General features: G+C 48.7%; 1 protein-coding gene across 2 annotated transcripts in view; it reads right to left on the reverse strand.

Moving 5' to 3' along the window:
- Positions 1 to 22,042, reverse strand: part of LOC139367873 (protein jagged-1b-like) — a 95,479-nt gene that overhangs the window by 69,886 nt on the left and 3,551 nt on the right. For both annotated transcript variants that reach the window (XM_071106223.1, XM_071106222.1), the window contains exon 3: positions 2,866 to 2,917. In XM_071106223.1, coding sequence (XP_070962324.1) covers positions 2,866 to 2,917 — 52 coding nt within the window. The remainder of the gene's footprint in view (positions 1 to 2,865; positions 2,918 to 22,042) is intronic.

A 22,042-nucleotide genomic window follows, 5' to 3' on the forward strand; every position in this document is an offset into this window, starting at 1 on the left:
ACTGTAGTTCCATTACAGTTCCCCCCTGTACTGTAGTTCCATTACACTTCCCCCACCGGACTGTAGTTCCCCCCCTGTACTGTAGTTCCATTACACCCCCCCCCCCCCCCCCGTACTGTAGTTCCCCCCTGTACTGTAGTTCCATTACACCCCCCCCCCTGTACTGTAGTTCCATTACACTTCCCCCCTGTACTGTAGTTCCATTACACTTCCCCCCTGTACTGTAGTTCCATTACACTTCCCCCCCTGTACTGTAGTTCCCCCCTGTACTGTAGTTCCATTACACCCCCCCCCCTGTACTGTAGTTCCATTACACTTCCCCCCCTGTACTGTAGTTCCATTACACTTCCCCCCCTGTACTGTAGTTCCATTACACTTCCCCCCTGTACTGTAGTTCCATTACACTTCCCCCCCCTGTACTGTAGTTCCCCCCCTGTACTGTAGTTCCATTACACTTCCCCCCCTGTACTGTAGTTCCATTACACTTCCCCCCTGTACTGTAGTTGCATTACACTTCCCCTCCGTACTGTAGTTGCATTACACTTCCCCCCTGTACTGTAGTTGCATTACACTTCCCCCCTCACCTTTATGTCAGACACAGAGACAGAGCCAGACAGATAGCCAGACAGAGAGCCAGCCAGAGACAGCCAGCCAGCCAGCCAGCGACAGCCAGCCAGCGACAGACAGACAGACAGACAGACAGCCAGCCAGCCAGCCAGAGACAGACCGACAGCCAGCCAGCCAGAGACAGACAGCCAGAGACAGACTGCCAGCCAGCCAGCCAGAGACAGACTGCCAGCCAGCCAGCCAGAGACAGACTGCCAGCCAGCCAGCCAGAGACAGACTGCCAGCCAGCCAGCCAGAGACAGACTGCCAGCCAGCCAGCCAGAGACAGACTGCCAGCCAGCCAGCCAGAGACAGACAGCCAGCCAGAGACAGCCAGCAAGCCAGCCAGAGACAGCCAGCCAGCCAGCCAGAGACAGACAGCCAGCCAGCCAGCCAGAGACAGACAGCCAGCCAGCCAGAGACAGACAGCCAGCCAGCCAGAGACAGACAGCCAGCCGGAGACAGCCAGCCAGAGACAGCCAGCGACAGCCAGCCAGCCAGCCAGAGACAGCCAGACAGACAGCGACAGCCAGACAGACAGCGACAGCCAGACAGCCAGCGACAGCCAGCCAGCCAGAGACAGACAGATAGCCAGAGACAGACAGCCAGCCAGCCAGAGACAGCCAGACATCCAGCCAGCCAGAGACAGACAGACAGCCAGACAGCCAGAGACAGACAGACAGCCAGCCAGAGACAGACAGACAGCCAGCCAGAGACAGCCAGCCAGCCAGAGACAGCCAGCCAGCCAGAGACAGCCTGCCAGCCAGAGACAGCCAGCCAGCCAGCCAGAGACAGACAGCCAGCCAGCCAGAGACAGACAGCCAGCCAGCCAGAGACAGACAGCCAGCCAGCCAGAGACAGACAGCCAGCCAGCCCGAGACAGACAGACAGCCAGCCCGAGACAGACAGACAGCCAGCCCGAGACAGACAGACAGCCAGCCCGAGACAGACAGACAGCCAGCCCGAGACAGACAGCCAGCCCGAGACAGACAGCCAGCCCGAGACAGACAGCCATGGTGCTTCATCATCGTGCCATAGTGGAACATAGAAGGTATCTGAACAGTGATGTAACCTCCTGTAGATGAAAGGTCAGGTAACAGACCTGCATTGTGACTGGATCCAGGCTACCGTCTGATCTCACTTTCATATGAAGGACAGCCACAGATCACTCCTCCACCTCTGAATCCTCTCTCCCGCCCTCCCTCTCCCCCCCAGTCTGCAGCTCTCCCTTGCTCTCCCTTGCTCTCCCCCCTTTTCAATGAGTTATTCAGGTGGTCAGGTGGTTACAGACACCTGTCAACATGCGCTCACACACCGGGCCATGTGGGAGGAGAGGTGCCTTCAACAGCTAGGAGAGTTCCTAAGGTTAACACGCAGGACAGAGAGAAAGAATGAGTGAGGGGAAAACAGAGTGAGCTAAAAGTAGGACAATGCGCCAGCAGGACAGAGAGAGAGAGACAGAGACAGCCAGCAGGACAGAGAGAGAGAGAGCCAGCAGGACAGAGAGAGAGAGAGACAGCAGGACAGAGAGAGAGAGAGAGAGAGAGAGAGAGAGAGAGAGAGAGAGAGCCAGCAGGACAGAGAGAGAGAGAGAGAGAGAGAGAGAGACAGCAGGACAGAGAGAGAGAGAGAGAGAGAGAGAGCCAGCAGGACAGAGAGAGAGAGAGAGAGACAGCAGGACAGAGAGAGAGAGAGAGAGAGAGACAGCAGGACACAGAGAGAGCCAGCAGGACACACAGAGAGAGAGCCAGCAGGACACACAGAGAGAGAGCCAGCAGGCCACACAGAGAGAGAGCCAGCAGGCCACACAGAGAGAGAGCCAGCAGGCCACACAGAGAGAGAGCCAGCAGGCCACACAGAGAGAGAGCCAGCAGGCCACACAGAGAGAGAGCCAGCAGACCACACAGAGAGAGAGCCAGCAGGACACACAGAGAGAGAGCCAGCAGGACACACAGAGAGAGAGCCAGCAGGACACACAGAGAGAGAGCCAGCAGGACACACAGAGAGAGAGCCAGCAGGACACACAGAGAGAGAGCCAGCAGGACACACAGAGAGAGAGCCAGCAGGACACACAGAGAGAGAGCCAGCAGGACACAGAGAGAGAGAGAGAGAGAGCAGGACACACAGAGAGAGAGCCAGCAGGACACACAGAGAGAGAGCCAGCAGGACACAGAGAGAGAGAGAGAGAGAGCAGGACACACACAGAGAGAGAGCAGGACACACACAGAGAGAGAGACAGCAGGACAGAGATCCACTCACCGCTGGTGTCGTTGTTAGCGTCCAAGGCTTCCACTATCAACGTGTAGGACCTCTGGGGGAAGATGGAGATCAGAGTCAACACAATATCAACCAAAACACAGCTGCTAACTTCCCCCCTTCCTCCCATACTAAAACTCTTCCCACCGTGATTTCTGGCTAACCTTGGGCATGCTGGTAAAGTTGCCAGAATATTGCAGCCCTAACCAAACAACATCAAAGAGCAACTCTGAACCAAAACATTGATAGCAAGTAGCAACACTAACAGCAACACAAACATTCTCCAGTGTAAATTAACACACTATCTAGTGTCCCTGGTGTCTATTGTCAAGGACAGCGGTTAAGTGCTAAAGTAGTGGCCCCACTATCCCCTATGGGCCCTGGTCTAAAGTAGTGGCCCCCTATCCCCTATGGGCCCTGGTCTAAAGTAGTGGCCCCCTATCCCCTATGGGCCCTGGTCTAAAGTAGTGGCCCCCTATCCCCTATGGGCCCTGGTCTAAAGTAGTGGCCCCCTATCCCCGATGGGCCCTGGTCTAAAGTAGTGGCCCCCTATCCCCGATGGGCCCTGGTCTAAAGTAGTGGCCCCCTATCCCCGATGGGCCCTGGTCTAAAGTAGTGGCCCCCTATCCCCGATGGGCCCTGGTCTAAAGTAGTGTCCCCCTATCCCCTATAGGCCCTGGTCTAAAGTAGTGTGCCCCCTATCCCCTATAGGCCCTGGTCTAAAGTAGTGTGCCCCCTATCCCCTATGGGCCCTGGTCTAAAGTAGTGGACTACATAGGGACTAGGGTGCCAATTGTGACAGTCGAGAATGAACCTGACTCCCTACACAGCACAGCTCTCAACATGTTTACACAACACGGAGTCCGACACAGACTGCAACACTACCAAATACGGAAACCAGTGTGTGTGTTTGAGATGGACTACATTGCTGTTAGACCTGTGCAAAATCACCTGATCTACAAAAATCACCTTCATCCCTAATAACTAATCATTATGTGATGAAGAGGAGGGATTATGTACCTCGCCTTGCTCAAACTGATCCCTTTCGAAACAACTCTTCTGTAGCTTGGCTACTTCTTCCTCATCCCTTCCTCATCCCAATATGAACCTCAGATCACAGGTAATCCAGGTAGTTACCATGCCAACAGTTGATCTGATGAAGTAGCTAGATAAGTGGTTGATACAGTCTCAGGGGGAAATGGATAGAGTCTCTGACCGTCAGCTGTGTAGATGACAGGATGTTGGACTAGTGGTGGGGGAAATGGATAGAGTCTCAGACCGTCAGCTGTGTAGATGACAGGATGTTGGACTAGTGGTGGGGGAAATGGATAGAGTCTCAGACCGTCAGCTGTGTAGATGACAGGATGTTGGACTAGTGGTGGGGGAAATGGATAGAGTCTCAGACCGTCAGCTGTGTAGATGACAGGATGTTGGACTAGAGATGGGGGACATAATTTGTAAAAAAAAAAAAAGTCAAATATTATGGGTTATTGTGTGATACAAAAATCTAAATTTAAACCATTTGGGCCAAAAAATTCCAGCAGTATGAATAGTTTCTGAAGGCACTAATTTATAAAAAACAAAATGTTTAAAGACGTGGTGTGGTCTTTGGCTTAAGGTAAACAAACAGCATGCATTAGTACACATTGTGTGAATCAGGTTTAAAACCGGTTTGAACTCGCAGCAAGGGGAAGAAAATGCATATAAACAGCAATTTCATAACGATTCATCACCATCCTGGGATTCAAGTTAATACACTTAGAGGGCGATGGCACGAGGGCGATGGTACGAGGGCAATGGTACGAGGGCGATGGTACGAGGGCGATGGTACGAGGGCGATGGTACGAGGGCAATGGTACGAGGGCAATGGTACGAGGGCAATGGTACGAGGGCGATGGTACGAGGGCGATGGTACGAGGGCGATGGTACGAGGGCGATGGTACGAGGGCGATGCGCTGAGGGCGATGCGCTGAGGGCGATGCGCTGAGGGCGATGCGCTGAGGGCGATGCGCTGAGGGCGATGCGCTGAGGGCGATGCGCTGAGGGCGATGCGCTGAGGGCGATGGTTCGAGGGCGATGGTTTGAGGGCGATGGTTCGAGGGTGATGGTACGAGGGCGATGGTACGAGGGCGATGGTACGAGGGCGATGGTGCTGAGGGCGATGGTATGAGGGCGATGGTACGAGGGCGATGGTACGAGGGCGATGCGCTGAGGGTGATGGTACGAGGACGATGATCTGAGGGCGATGCGCTGAGGGCGATGCGCTGAGGGCGATGCGCTGAGGGCGATGCGCTGAGGGCGATGCGCTGAGGGCGATGCGCTGAGGGCGATGCGCTGAGGGCGATGCGCTGAGGGCGATGATCTGAGGGCGATGCGCTGAGGGCGATGCGCTGAGTTACTCAGTCAGAACTGCTGAGATCGTATGATTTAGTAAGCCATGTCGGAACAGGACAGAACTACAGACTAGAAAACCGGTCTGTGAGAGAGCAGTAACTGAGGACGACGACTCACACCGGCTGGGATTCATTATCATTAACTTGTATTTAAGGAAAACCCTGGGGAACACACAAAATACAATTATACACAAAAAAAAATTTAAACCCACAAAATTAAATAAATAGCAAACATTATATAAACAAATCAAACACGTATCAATATGGATCTCTGTGAGACAACTGGTGAAAGCTTTGTGGTTTTAGTAGGTCAAGTCAGGACAGGCAGACTAGATATGACACGTAGAGGATTGTGAAACGGGGTAGTGACAGGGCTAGTTGTTGTATACACACTAAGTTTTGGTCCGTGGTTTTAGTAGGTCAAGTCAGGACAGACACGGAGAATGTCACGGGAGAGATGGGAGAATCTACAGGGGTGGTTGGGGATAACCAGTCATACAACAAGATGACAGGACTGCTGAGAGTAGGTCGTGTCAGGACACATCGGGACAAGACAGACAATTTCATCCTGTCAGAGAGAGAGAGACCGAGCTCCGTGACTGTGAGAGACCGAGCTCCGTGACTGTGAGAGACCGAGCTCCGTGACTGTGAGAGACCGAGCTCTGTGACTGTGAGAGACCGAGCTCCGTGACTGTGAGAGAGAGGAACAATTGGCCTGCATCTACAGGTCAGCGGTTTCATACAGCCGGCTCAGATCTATGGGTCAGGAGCTCTCTCCCCCCATCCAACACCTACTTGCCTCAGAGATGCTGTGACAGTGTGGCATCTCCCACAGGCATCACCCACAGGCATGGATGATAAAGGTAAACTATGACTCATTAGTGTGTGGTCAATGTATTCTAATGAGTCATAGTTTACCTTTATCATCCAACTGTCTCTCGCCCTCTTGACTTTCTCTTGCTTCATCCTGTTCCACTCTGCAACTAAAAAAAGGTTCACCGATTCACACGGTAAACTCTCACAGCTGTCTCTCTCGTGACTTCATCCCCAAAAAACTGCCTCCTCGCCAGCTAAACAAACATCTTCAGGTTCTCATGCCTCACTACACCGTCTCGCAGGTCCCTGTTCACCCCAACTAGTCATCTGTCTGATCTGACACCGGCTACCGGTCAAGAACTCAACAGCTACGGGAGCATCAGGATTACAGATGTATGATCCTACATTAAAGATAGACATTTTAGTCATCAAGGGACCTGATAAATGACTATAGGGAGAGCTGTGGTCCAAATGCCCCCCTATCCCCTATGGGCCCTGGTCTAAAGTAGTGGCCCCCTATGGGCCCTGGTCTAAAGTAGTGGCCCCCTATGGGCCCTGGTCTAAAGTAGTGGCCCCCTATGGGCCCTGGTCTAAAGTAGTGGCCCCCTATGGGCCCTGGTCTAAAGGAGTGGCCCCCTATGGGCCCTGGTCTAAAGTAGTGGCCCCCTATGGGCCCTGGTATAAAGTAGTGGACTACATAGTGACTAGGGTGCCAATTGAGACAGTCGAGAATGAACCTGACTCACTACACAGCACAGCTCTCAACATGTTTACACAGCACACAACAGCCTACCTAATCAGCACCGCCAGGCTCTCATACCAAACCCCCCCCCCTACCCGGGTCGGCCGGATAACAGTGGAGGAAATGATATTCAGCAAACTGTCGGCAGGATAAAGAAACCACGTTGATTCCTACGAGGTTAATGTCTACGGTGCTGCCAACAGATGTTGTACAAAAGCACTCGGCACGGTGAAATGGCGTTTCATCTCTCTCTCTGGGGTTCAAGCTGGAAAGCGAGGTGGTGACAGCGTTGATTTCTCTCTCGTAACAATCAGCGTCCCTGTCCGACCCTCACCCTACCTAGTGCCACACCAGTAGATGAAGGGGGGGTGGGGGGGGGGTCATCACCCTACCTAGTACCACACCAGTAGATGAAGGGGGGGGGGGGGGGTCATCACCCTACCTAGTACCACACCAGTAGATGAAGAGGGGGGGGGGTCATCACCCTACCTAGTACCACACCAGTACATGAAGGGGGGGGGGTCATCACCCTACCTAGTACCACACCAGTAGATGAAGAGGGGGTGGGGGGGGGGGGGGGGTCATCACCCTACCTAGTACCACACGAGTAGATGAAGAGGGGGTGGGGGGGTCATCACCCTACCTAGTACCACACCAGTAGATGAAGAGGGGGGTCATCACCCTACCTAGTTCCACACCAGTAGATGAAGAGGGGGGTCATCACCCTACCTAGTACCACACCAGTAGATGAAGAGGGGGGTCATCACCCTACCTAGTTCCACACCAGTAGATGAAGAGGGTTTGTCATCGCGCCGTAGCAGCTTTGGGGGGGGGGGGGTCATTACACCGTAGCAGCTTGGGGGGAGGGGGGGGTCATTAAGCCGTAGCAGCTTGGGGGGGTGGGGGGGGTCATTAAGCCGTAGCAGCTTGGGGGGGTGGGGGGGGTCATTACACCGTAGCAGCTTGGGGGAGGGGTCATTACACCGTAGCAGCTTGGGGGGGGGGGGGGGGGGGTCAGGAGTAGTTGACCTGCTGTACCAGGGCCCTGGTCAAAAGTAGTGCCATTTGGGATGTAGCCGAAGCTCAGTCTACCTGGATGTGAGTGGTTGGGGACGAGCAGTGAGCCAGAAAAGCCCTGTGGTGGACTAGTCCGGACATACTGCTAAAACCTCCCAGCCCATTCAGATATAATACTGTTATTATGCCCCCCACCCTATTCACGGATATACAGACCGACTACGAACACTGTCTGCAATGCTAAAATGTGTCTCATAACACTCTTTAATTCACCCCTTGTTAAAATCATTACAGTTTTAGTTTATTTAACCAAATGTAAAATGTAGTTTATTTATTTAACCAAATGTAAATGTGTTGTGACAGAGGCTTGTTTTAAAAGACGTAGCAGTAGCCAACAGTTTGTATTAAAATGTTGGACCTCTCATCTCAGGGCCCTTGTTTAAACACAGAACGTGTTCCGTGAGGTCGTTCTGACATTTACTATCTATTACGCTCAACATGAAAAGCATTTGGACTCAAATGGCACCCTATTCCCTACATAGTGTACACTACGTTTGACTGGAGCCCTATGGAGCCTAAATGGGTCCTGATCAAACGCAGTGCACTGTGTAAGGGAATAGGGTGCCATTTGGTAAGTACAACTGTAGAGAGAGAGAGAGAGATATACCATACGTTGTCTCAGTCACTCACACACACACCACACACACACACACACACAGGGTTATCCGCTAAGAGTGTATAAGAGCATGTCTACAGCTGCCAGATTTCCTTTCCCAGGCGACAGCCCGGCTCTAAACTAACTCTCTGAACTGTAGTTGGGACTGGCCATAAAGTCTGTGTGTGTGTGTGACACTGGTATCGTCCTGGCCCTAACAGACACACTGTCCAACAAAGCTGCCAGGACATCTGATTAAAAAGCTATCTCTCTAGCCAGGCTGCCAGGACACCTGACTGAACTCATCTCCACACACACACACACACACACACAGACACACACACACACACAAATGAAACTTTTGCAAAGTTTGTAACTTTGTAGCCTATCCGTTACATCAAACTGCTTTCAGAAAGCAGTAGATTCAAGAGCATTAAAACCTACGCCACAGAACTACATTCCACTCACCACTATAACCAATACAGGATTTACCCTCCTAGCACCATAATCAATACAGCATTTACCCTCCTAGCACCATAATCAAATCAGGATTTACCCTCCTAGCACCATAATCAATACAGGATTTACCCTCCTAGCACCATAACCAATACAGCATTTACCCTCCTAGCACCATAACCAATACAGGATATACCCTCCTAGCACCATAATCAATACAGGATATACCCTCCTAGCACCATAATCAATACAGCATTTACCCTCCTAGCACCATAATCAATACAGAATTTCCCCTCCTAGCACCATAATAGGTAGGACGCCGACCCCCGCGGTAACACGCCGACCCCCGCGGCAACACGCCGACCCCCGCGGTAACACGCCGACCCCCGCGGTAACACGTCGACCCCCGCGGTAGGACGCCGAACCCCGCGGTAGGACGCCGACCCCCCCGCGGCAGGACGCCGAACCCCGCGGTAGGACGCCGACCCCCGCGGCAGGACGCCGGCCAGTTATCAGTGTTCCTGAATATTTCAGGAAGGTACAGTGATACCTAAACGTTGGTAAATACCCATTAAATTGCTGGGAGTTTATACATGGAGTGTGCGACATAATTTATTTTGATTCGGTAAACTATCGATATAAAATGATCAACCCCATCTATCCGAGTAGTCAAGATCTAGGTTCTGCTACAGGTACTCTAGTTGAACTGAAACACAACTCAAACTTTGAGAGAGAGAGCTTCTCTTCATGACACACACACGAAAAACACTTTCCCTCAATCTCTCACCACACACACACACACACACACACACACACACACACAGACAGACAGAGACAGAGGAAAACCACTTTCCCCCCCAATCTCTCCTTCACACACACTTCCACAGTTCAAAGCCTGGCAGGCAGCACCGTGACAGAGAGTGGCAGAGGAGAACACACCACACCTTGGGTGTTTCTCAATATGCACACTACCGCTCTCATGCGCCAAGGACGTTCTTGTGAGGACTAGAGAACACATAAAACATAACATTTGAGCTGCTCCTCCCCCTACTGTATTACCTCACGCTGCTCCTCCCCCTACTGTATTACCTCACGCTGCTCCTCCCCCTACTGTATTACCTCACGCTGAGCAGCACTCCCCCTACTGTATTACCTCACGCTGCTCCTCCCCCTACTGTATTACCTCACGCTGCTCCTCCCCCTACTGTATTACCTCACGCTGCTCCTCCCCCTACTGTATTACCTCACGCTGAGCAGCACTCCTCCTACTGTATTACCTCACGCTGAGCAGCACTCCCCCTACTGTATTACCTCACGATGAGCAGCACTCTCCCTACTGTATTACCTCCCGCTGAGCAGCACTCTCCCTACTGTATTACCTCACGCTGAGCAGCACTCCCCCTACTGTATTACCTCACGCTGAGCAGCACTCCCCCTACTGTATTACCTCCCGCTGAGCAGCACTCCCCCTACTGTATTACCTCCCGCTGAGCAGCACTCCCCCTACTGTATTACCTCACGCTGCTCCTCCCCCTACTGTATTACCTCACGCTGCTCCTCCCCCTAATGTATTACCTCACGCTGAGCAGCACTCCTCCTACTGTATTACCTCCCGCTGAGCAGCACTCCCCCTACTGTATTACCTCCCGCTGAGCAGCACTCCCCCTACTGTATTACCTCACGCTGCACCTCCCCATTCACTGAACCTTGTTCCAGCCAGGACAACAGAGAACAAAACAAGATATACACAAAACAAACATTTACTTCATAATCATCACCTAGATGTGTGAATCGTAGTCATCTTGACAGCCAGCTAGTTAAAACAGGCAGAAATGACCTAAAAAACTAATGATATGCAAAGTAGATGTACATTTTTCGTGGCTAGCTAGTCAGTCAGCCTTATTGACTTACTATGGAGTTACCCATTCACCGAACCATCTTCCAGGACAACGGCAATAGAGACGAAACAAGATAGTTATGAAGTAAAACGTTTTCTTTGTGTCTATCAGCTAGCTATATGTAAATCGTAATAATGTAGCTAATCAGAGAGTTTAAAACAGGCTAGCTATATTTGAATCGTAATAATGTAGCTAATCAGAGAGTTTAAAACAGGCTAGCTATATGTGAATCGTAATAATGTAGCTAACCAGATAGTTTAAAACAGGAAACAATGGCTTAAAACTAATGTTATGCAACATAGATGTCAATTATTTTTGTGTAGCTAGCTAACAATTCTTCGTGGCTATCTGGAAACGAATAGTACTAGCTAGCCAATTAGCCCTAATGACTTATTATGGACTTGTGATATATACACGGTACGTAGGCAGGTAACCATGCCAACACAGCATGTATTTATTAACCTATCAAGATCAGATATTGTAGTCAGGCAACACGTGAGATGTGAATAGGCAACGTTTCGTTCTGAAGTCGGAGTGTATTTTTCTCTCGTTTCAGCTCAAATAATGGCCGCCGTTAATACATTCTGCTTCATGTTTCTTTTACATGGTTGTGTCATATTTATTTCCATACTTTCCGTTGGAGCATCTGTGCATGCTTCAAAATATGAACAAACGGAGAATGCATTCGAGAAGACCCTCCCCCCCCCCCCCCCCCGTGCTCCGTTTGGGCATACTTTGATTTGGACTCCCAAGGGATTATTCTGCCATTGTAATCCTTGAGTCTCGTAAAAAATGTCTAAATCCAAATGGTGAATAGAAACCATATATATACCAGCAGGAAGCCTAGTGGTTAGAGTGTTGGGCAGCAGGAAGCCTAGTGGTTAGAGTGTGGGGCAGCAGGAAGCCTAGTGGTTAGAGTGTGGGGCAGCAGGTAGTGGGCAGCAGGAAGCCTAGTGGTTAGAGTGTTGGGCAGCAGGTAGTCTAGTGGTTAGAGTGTTGGGCAGCAGGAAGCCTAGTGGTTAGAGTGTTGGGCAGCAGGAAGCCTAGTGGTTAGAGTGTTGGGCAGCAGGAAGCCTAGTGGTTAGAGTGTTGGGCAGCAGGAAGCCTAGTGGTTAGAGTGTTGGGCAGCAGGAAGCCTAGTGGTTAGAGTGTTGGGCAGCAGGAAGCCTAGTGGTTAGCGCGCGCTGGACTAGTAACCAAAAGATCGAATCCCCGAACTGACAAGGTAAAATTATGTTGTTCTGCCCCTGAACAAGGCAGTTAAACCCACTGTTCCCTGGTAGGCCATCATTGTAAATAATAATTTGTTCTTAACTGACTTGCCGAGTTAAATAAAGGTTAAAAAAATTTTTACAAAAAAAATAATAATAATATTATCAGAAGTTCACATACACTAAGTTGACTGTGCCTTTAAACAGCTTGGAAAATCCCCCAAAAATATGTAATGGCCTCAGAAGCTTCTGAAAGGCAAAAATGACAAAATTTGATTCAATTGGAGGTATACCATCAAGCTCAGTGCCTCTTTGCTTGACATCATGGGAAAATCAAAAGAAATCAGCCAAGACCTCAGAAAAAACATTGTAGACCTCCACAAGTCTGGTTCATCCTTGGGAGCAATTTCCAAACGCCTGAAGTTTCCACATTCATCTATACAAACAATAGTACGCAAGTATAAACACCATGGGACCACGCAGCCGTCATACTGCTCAGGAAGAAGACGCGTTCTGTCGCCTAGAGATGAACGTACTTTGGTGCGAAAAGTGCAAATCAATCCCAGAACAACAGCAAAGGACCCTGTGAAGATGCTGAGGAAACAGGTACAAAAGTATCTATATCCACAGAAAAAATGAGTCCTATAGCGACATAACCTGAAAGGCCGCTCAGCAAGGAAGAAGCCACTGCTTCAAAACCATCATTAAAAAGCCAGACTACGGTTTGCAACTGCACATGGGGACAAAGATGGTACTTAATGACCATCGTTATGTTTGGAGGAAAAAGAGAGAGGCTTGCAAGTCAAAGAACATCATTCAAACAGTGATGCACGGCGGTGGCAGCATCATGTTGTGGGGGTGGCAGCATCATGTTGTGGGGGTGGCAGCATCATGTTGTGGGGGTGGCAGCATCATGTTGTGGGGGTGGCAGCATCATGTTGTGGGGTGCTTTGCTGCTGGAGGGGCTGGTGCACTTCACAAAATAGATGACATCATAAGGGAGGAAAATGATGTGGATATACTGAAGCAACATCTCAAGACCTCCGTCAGGAAGTTAAAGCTTTGTCACAAATGGGTCTTTCAAATGGACAATGACCCCAAGCATACTTCCAAAGTTGTGGCAAAATGGCTTAAGGACAACAAAGTCAAGGTATTGGAGAGGCCATCACAAAGCCCTGACCTCAATCCTATAGAATATTTGTGGGCAGAACTGAAAAAGCACGTGCGAGCAAGGAGGCCTACAAACCTGACTCAGTTACACCAGCTCTGTCAGGAGGAATGGGCCATAATTCACCCAACTTATTGTGGGAAGCTTGTGGAAGGCTACCCGAAACGTTTGACCCAAGTTAAACAATTTAAAGGCAATGCTACCAAATACTAATTGAGTCTATGTTAACTTCTGACCCACTGGGATTGTGATGAAAGAAATAAAAGCTGAAATAAATCATTTGTTCTACTATTATTCTGACATTTCACATTCTTAAAATAAAGTGGTGATCCTAACTGACCTAAAACAGGGAATATTTTACTGGGATTAAATGTCAGAAATTGTGAAAAACTGAGTTTAAATGTATTTGGCTAAGGTGTATGTAAACTTCCGACTTCGATTGTATGTGTATATAACACATAAACTGAGCATTCTGGACGTATTCAGATCCCTTCCACTTTTCCACATTTTGTCACATTACAGCCTTATTCTAAAACAGATTAAATAGAAAATGTTCCTCACCAATCTACACACAAAACCCCACCGGGCAAAAGCAAAAACAGGTTTAGAAAAGTTTGCTTATTCATAAAAAATAAAACAGAATTACCTTATTTACTTAAGTATGCAGACCTTTTGCAAATGAGACTCGAAATTAAGCTCAGGGGCATCCTGTTTCCATCGATCATCCTTGAGATGTTTAGACAATTTGGATTCCAGCTGTGGTAAATTCAATTGGTTGGACATGATTTAGAAAAGGCACACACCCGTCTATATAAAAGATCCCCCAGTTGACAGTACATATCAGAGCAAAATTCAAGCCACGAGGTCGAAGGAATTGTTGGTAGAGCTCCGAGGCAGGATTGTGTACCAAAAACATTTCTGCAGCATTGAAGGTCTCCAAGAACACAGCAGCCTCCATCATTCTTTTAAAAAATGGAAGAAGTTTGGAACCAAGACTCCACCACCACTCCTCAGTAAAAGGCACATGACAGCCCACTTGGAGTTTACCAAAAGGCACCTAAAGGACTCTCAGACCATGAGAAAAAAGATTATCTGGTCTGATGAAACCAAGATGGAACTCTTTGGCCTGAATGCCAAGCGTCACGTCTGGAGGAAACCTGGCACCATCTCTACGGTGAAGCATGGTGGTGGCAGCATCATGTCTGGAGGAAACCTGGCGCCATCCCTACGGTGAAGCATGGTGGTGGCAGCATCATGCTGTGTGGATGTTATTCAGCGGCAGGGACTGGGAGACTAGTCAGGATCGAGGGAAAGATGAACAGAGCAAAGTACACAGAGATCATTGATGAAGTCCTGAGCGCTCTGGAGCAGGCTCTCAGACTGGGGCGAAGGTTCACCTTCCAACAGGACAACGAGCCTAAGTACACAGCCAAGACAACACAGGAGTGGCTTCGGGACAAGTCTCTGAATATCCTTGAGTGGCCCAGACAGAGCCCGGACTTGAACCCGATCGAACATCTTTAGAGAGACCAGAAAATAGCTTTGCGGCAACTATTCCCATTCAACCTGACCGAGCCTCCCGTAGCAGCCAGGGTCACCGAGCCTCCCGTAGCAGCCAGGGCCATAAGCTAGTTTGGACAGAGGCGAGGTCAAGTTGGATGGGAGAGATCTCTCTCTCTCTCATTCCATTAGGGTGGAATAGCTTGCTTGAAAGTTTACGAACCTATTTATTTAGCTATATAAACTTTTTAATTGTTTCAGATCAGTGAAGAAGCCCATTGAGCAGGTTGTCCATCTGAACTGTCTGTTGTGTTGACCCGTCTACCTGATCTAGGCCTATCAGCGCAGCACATGTGCATGGCTAGCCAGGGTCTCATTAAGTGCAGCACATGTGCATGGCTAGCCAGGGTCTCATTAAGTGCAGCACATGTGCATGGCTAGCCAGGGTCTCATTAAGTGCAGCACATGTGCATGGCTAGCCAGGGTCTCATTAAGTGCAGCACATGTGCATGGCTAGCCAGGGTCTCATTAAGTGCAGCACATGTGCATGGCTAGCCAGGGTCTCATTAAGTGCAGCACATGTGCATGGCTAGCCAGGGTCTCATTAAGTGCAGCACATGTGCATGGCTAGCCAGGGTCTCATTAAGCGCAGCACATGTGCATGGCTAGCCAGGGTCTCATTAAGTGCAGCACATGTGCATGGCTAGCCAGGGTCTCATTAAGTGCAGCACATGTGCATGGCTAGCCAGGGTCTCATTTGGTGCAGCAGTTCAGTGTGGGTGGCAGAGTTAAAGATTTGAAAAGCCTGCGCTCCAACAGAGCGTGGCAGAATTAGGACACACACACACAAAGAGCCAGGTCCAGCCAACAGTGAGGAACAAGAGGCCAGGCAGAACATCGCAGTGCTCCACAGGTAATGCAGAGTGAAGACCTGGGTTCAAAATCAAAAATTGTTGCACTCTTCGATTTGCACTTCTATTCTATTGGTTCCACTGTGCCAACCAAATTGCAATTAAAGCTCAACTAAAATAAATTGAATCCAGGTTTTGGCTCTCCCTTCAGTTGAAACCCAATCACTCTGCTCCGTCCACCAGAACCAATCCATTTCTGAGAGGCACATATAGTCGATATGATAACCGTGGTGATTGTTGTCGCTTACTGGAAGTACAGACACACCTGGGAGGAGGAAGCCAGAGCTCAAAGACTGCCTCGATTCTATTATAGCGACCTCTAGGCCTAACCAATGGGGAAAGACCTCCTCTGTTGTTCTGTACAACGGCAACTAGGACCCACCCACCCACACACACACACACACCTCAAGACAGAAACGGAACCCTGTCGGACCCCATTGTTGACGTTCAGCTGTCATTGGAGCAGTGCTAAGTAAGATAAGTCAAAAAAAAAAAATGTTTACCTTTTTGATAAATTTTCCCATGTCCAGTTCATTCATACTTTCAAATGTATTTATTATAATTAGAAAATGGTTTGTAACCAAAGCCAGGCACAGGCCTAGTTAGAACATCTGGCTACAGAAAACTAACTGTCAGGCTGCCAACATCTACAAACACGAGGCGTGGACAATAACACTAAGTAAATTAACATCTAAATTACAAAGTAGAACATATACAAAATTGTACTGTATTGGGGAGAAATCCATTTGATTTAAAAATCACTTTTTGACAGCACCCCCTGTTGATTCGAAACCTTCCATACATATTTGCCTCATGTAGAAGAGGTCAGGAAGTGATTTTAGGTCAAATGTGACTCATTATCTACTGGAAAAGATAAACGATTTGAGTGTGATACATTTTAAAAGCTTACAAACAAACAGGGTTGTCAAACTATTGTTTAAATTTTCTGGGGGGGAAAGAGGTCAGAAATCCACCGTCGAGGGGGTCCCTAAAACACAACGCCAGAGGAACTCTGTGTGGTCCTTAACAGGATATGCATATGCTAATAGCCCAATGGCCTGTCTGTTTATACCACCCATGAAGCCGCACGTTGTGGGGAGGGATAACGTAGTGGGCTGGGGAAGCACGTGGGGGTGTGTGAAACGCACTTTTCAGCCTGAAGTCGTCACTTGTTAACTTCCATGGCGCCGACTGGTAACACGCTTTTGGAGGAGGGCTGTCACGTGTGCAAAGCAGAGGTCTTGGGTTCGAGCCTCGGTGTCAGACGAATCAGGAGGAAATGCAACTTAATAAGCAAGCAGTGTGACGTACGTCACACATAGAAACCACAGAAACCAGACTGTTCTGTCCTCTCATAGCAACGCTGCGGGAGCCCCTCATAGCAACGCTGCGGGAGCCCCTCATAGCAACGCTGCGGGAGCCACTCATAGCAACGCTGCGGGAGCCACTCATAGCAACGCTGCGGGAGCAGGAAATAAAATAAAATATAATTAAATTATACAAATATCACACCTGTGGCCGGTCAATTATTTAAATGAGAAAGCCCTGGATGTCTCCACAACTCAAAAATGTAGGTCGAACATTAGTGTTGACAATATGCAACATTCATTCACTATTTATTGTGTGTTCTAGACAAGTGATTGATGGGCGGTAAAAATTGTAAAGAACACAACGGTGTTAAGGTTATGGTGACCGAGCCCATTCAGACTCCCTTCAGAGCCCATTCAGACTCCCTTCAGAGCCCATTCAGACTCCCTTCAGAGCCCATTCAGACTCCCTTCAGAGCCCATTCACAGACTCCCTTCAGAGCCCATTCACAGACTCCCTTCAGAGCCCATTCACAGACTCCCTTCAGAGCCCATTCACAGACTCCCTTCAGAGCCCATTCACAGACTCCCTTCAGAGCCCATTCACAGACTCCCTTCAGAGCCCATTCACAGACTCCCTTCAGAGCCCATTCAGACTCCCTTCAGAGCCCATTCAGACTCCCTTCAGAGCCCATTCAGACTCCCTTCAGAGCCCATTCAGACTCCCTTCAGAGCCCATTCAGACTCCCTTCAGAGCCCATTCACAGACTCCCTTCAGAGCCCATTCACAGACTCCCTTCAGAGCCCATTCAGACTCCCTTCAGAGCCCATTCAGACTCCCTTCAGAGCCCATTCACAGACTCCCTTCAGAGCCCATTCACAGACTCCCTTCAGAGCCCATTCACAGACTCCCTTCAGAGCCCATTCACAGACTCCCTTCAGAGCCCATTCAGACTCCCTTCAGAGCCCATTCAGACTCCCTTCAGAGCCCATTCACAGACTCCCTTCAGAGCCCATTCACAGACTCCCTTCAGAGCCCATTCACAGACTCCCTTCAGAGCCCATTCACAGACTCCCTTCAGAGCCCATTCACAGACTCCCTTCAGAGCCCATTCACAGACTCCCTTCAGAGCCCATTCACAGACTCCCTTCAGAGCCCATTCACAGACTCCCTTCAGAGCCCATTCACAGACTCCCTTCAGAGCCCATTCAGACTCCCTTCAGAGCCCATTCAGACTCCCTTCAGAGCCCATTCAGACTCCCTTCAGAGCCCATTCAGACTCCCTTCAGAGCCCATTCAGACTCCCTTCAGAGCCCATTCACAGACTCCCTTCAGAGCCCATTCACAGACTCCCTTCAGAGCCCATTCAGACTCCCTTCAGAGCCCATTCAGACTCCCTTCAGAGCCCATTCAGACTCCCTTCAGAGCCCATTCACAGACTCCCTTCAGAGCCCATTCACAGACTCCCTTCAGAGCCCATTCACAGACTCCCTTCAGAGCCCATTCACAGACTCCCTTCAGAGCCCATTCACAGACTCCCTTCAGAGCCCATTCACAGACTCCCTTCAGAGCCCATTCAGACTCCCTTCAGAGCCCATTCAGACTCCCTTCAGAGCCCATTCAGACTCCCTTCAGAGCCCATTCACAGACTCCCTTCAGAGCCCATTCAGACTCCCTTCAGAGCCCATTCAGACACCAAAATTTAAAGGGTTACTACACAGCTTTATAGGGTTATTCAGGTTCCCCACAGCCACATCTCCACGATAAAGGGTTTATAGGGTTATTAAGGTTCCCCACAGCCATATCTCCATGTTAAAAGGTTTATAGGGTTATTCAGGTTCCCCACAGCCAGATCTCCATGTTATAAAGGGTTTATAGGGTTATTAAGGTTCCCCACAGCCATATCTCCATGTTAAAAGGTTTATAGGGTTATTCAGGTTCCCCACAGCCAGATCTCCATGATAAAAGGTGTATAGGGTTATTAAGGTTCCCCACAGCCATATCTCCATGTTATAAAGGGTTTATAGGGTTATTAAGGTTCCCCACAGCCATATCTCCATGATAAAGGGTTTATAGGGTTATTAAGGTTCCCCACAGCCATATCTCCATGTTAAAAGGTTTATAGGGTTATTAAGGTTCCCCACAGCCATATCTCCATGTTATAAAGGGTTTATAGGGTTATTAAGGTTCCCCACAGCCAGATCTCCATGTTAAAGGGTTTATAGCAGGGGTGTCAAAGTCAAATGGACGGAGGGCCAAATAAAAAAATCAGCTACAAGACGAGGGCCGGACTGTTCGAATGTTCATTGAAAAAATTTTAAATGACGCATATAGTCTAGTGAGCCTAATTGAACCTACTGAAAACCTAACAAATATATTACAATATGATCAGATAAATAAAGCAATATTTTCTTATGGCTCTGTCAGTAATCTTTAATTTTCAACAGACACAAAAGACAAATTTCCTTTATATAAATATCCCCATAACATGAACATTAAATGAAAGAAACCGGTATTCAAGGCACCATCAGTAGACTATATTTTCTATTTTAGCAAAAGTGGGCTAAATTTACTTCAAAGAAAAAACAATAATAGCAATTTTCTATCATCCACTCAACTGAAATATTTTTAAAATATAATTGGATTGAAATACAAAAAAATAAAGTGCAAAAATCTATTAATCAAAAACAACACTTTGTTTAAGGAGAAGTAACATGCAGTGAAAACAAATATTAAATTTTAACTTTTAAACTTGAACTGAGTAAAAACTCTAAATATGTGATTGCACAGTAATGTTCACTTGTTTGAGGTTGAGGGTGATACTTGGTGGTGTCCCATCTTTTCCACAAGTTCATCAATGTTCGGGGTAAGGCTCTGAGCTGAAGAAATCCTCAGAATTGAGTGGAGGTGTTCAGCAGTAAGTCGACTTCTGTGTGATGTTTTGTTCAGGTTCATCAAAGAAAACAGTTGTTCACACAGGTATGTGCTGCCAAACATAGACAACGTTTGAGCAGCCTGGATGCGCAGCTGGGGCATTGTGCCGGGGAGGAAACGGGCGAACTCCGCAGCACCCACTGCCGCATATTTTGCCCTCAGTGCATCATTGCATTGGAGGTCAATCAACTCCATTTGGAGGTTTGGTGGTGAGCTTTCCACGTCAACAGCAAATGGGTTACCGAGCAGTTCCAACCTGCTTTTTTGTGCTTCAAAGTCAGCAAATCGGCGTCGAAAGTCAGCGGCAAGCATACCTATTTTATCAGCCAACTGTGTGCTCGGGAACGCACTGGTAGAGAGCTTCTCTTTCATGGTCTGGCAGCTGGGAAAGTGGCTCAAATTTTCTTTCCGCATCTGCGTCTCCCACAGAGTCAGTTTGGTTTTAAATGCCTTCACTGTACTGTACATATCAGAGATGACACGATCCCGACCCTGCAGCTGCAAGTTTATTGCATTCAGATGACTCGTAATGTCACACAGAAAAGCCATTTCACACAGAAACATTTCGTCTCGGAGTTGTGTTGTGTCTTTCCCTTTGCTGTCCAAGAACAGACAAATCTCCTCACGAAGCTCGAAACATCTTTGAAGCACCTTTCCCTGGCTTAGCCATCGCACCTCTGTGTGATAAGGCAAATCACCATGCTCCGTTTCTAACTCCGTCAGAAATGCCTTGAACTGGCGGTGATTCAAACCTTTGGCTCTGATAAAGTTAACTGTGCGCGTGATGATGCTCATTACATGCTCCATTTTCAAGGCTTTACCGCACAACGCTTCCTGGTGTATGATACAATGATAAGCTGTCAGCTCACCTGTCGCGTTTTCCTCTTGCATCTTTTCCCGTATCTTCGCCACCAGTCCGCTCCTGTGTCCACACATCGCAGGTGCTCCGTCGGTTGTCAAACCCACGAGTTTTTCCCAAGGCAGCTCCATCTCATTTACACATCTTGACACCTCTTCATACAAATCATGCCCCGTAGTTGTGCCATGCATAGGACGTAAAGCCAAAAACTCCTCTGTCACGCTTAGGTTGGAGTCCACTCCGCGGATGAAAATTGACAACTGGGCAATGTCAGAAATGTCGGTGCTCTCATCCACAGCCAAGGAATATGCAATAAAATCTTTTCCCTTTTTCACAAGCTGCTCTTTTAGATTGATGGACAACTGGTCTACTCTCTCGGCAATGGTGTTTCTGCTCAGACTCACATTTAAAAAGAGTTGCCTTTTTTCTGGGCAAACTTCGTCACAAACTTTAATCATGCAGTTTTTGATGAAATCCCCCTCCGTAAATGGCCGGGCTGATTTAGCGATCTCTTCTGCCAAAATAAAACTGGCCTTGACAGCAGCCTGGCCTTGTGATTTGGCTTTTTTGAACAGAGCCTGTCGAGATTTGAGGCCTCGTTTTAATTCCTCTGCCTTTTGTAGCCTTTGTTCCATGTCCATATTCTTGTTTTTGTCCGCGTGTTTCGTTTCATAATGTCGTCTCAGATTATACTCTTTCAGTACCGCCACACTTTCTCCACACAGAAGACACACAGGTTTTCCAGCTACCTTCGTGAACATATACTCCGACTCCCACCTTGTTTGAAACCCCCGGTTCTCAGTATCCACCTTCCGTTTTGCCATTTTTGATGGGTATCTGAAAGTTAATTTTACTGTGATGCTGACGACTGCTGTGCCAATAAATATTGAAATGAAGCAGCCTACTGCTCGGTGCGTCACCTTTGCATTGTGGGAAATGTAGTATTGGTGCGTGTAAAAGATCTGCGGGCTGCCGGCTTGCTGCGGGCCGGTTCTAATAATAAATCAAGATCATCCCAGGGGCCGTAAAAAACCTTCTTGCGGGCCGGATGTGGCCCGCGGGCCTTGACTCTGACATATGTGGTTTATAGGGTTATTAAGGTTCCCCACAGCCATATCTCCATGATAAAGGGTTTATAGGGTTATTAAGGTTCCCCACAGCCATATCTCCATGTTAAAGGGTTTACAGGGTTATTAAGGTTCCCCACAGCCAGATCTCCATGATAAAGGGTTTGTTTACGGAAGACAGACATAAGAAAGTTGTCTCCCCGATAGAGAAATGCCGGATGGGAAGTTTGGCTCTTTTTACTGAC

This window comes from Oncorhynchus clarkii, chromosome 16, assembly GCF_045791955.1.
Source record: "Oncorhynchus clarkii lewisi isolate Uvic-CL-2024 chromosome 16, UVic_Ocla_1.0, whole genome shotgun sequence".
NCBI classification, from domain to species: Eukaryota; Metazoa; Chordata; class Actinopteri; order Salmoniformes; family Salmonidae; genus Oncorhynchus; species Oncorhynchus clarkii.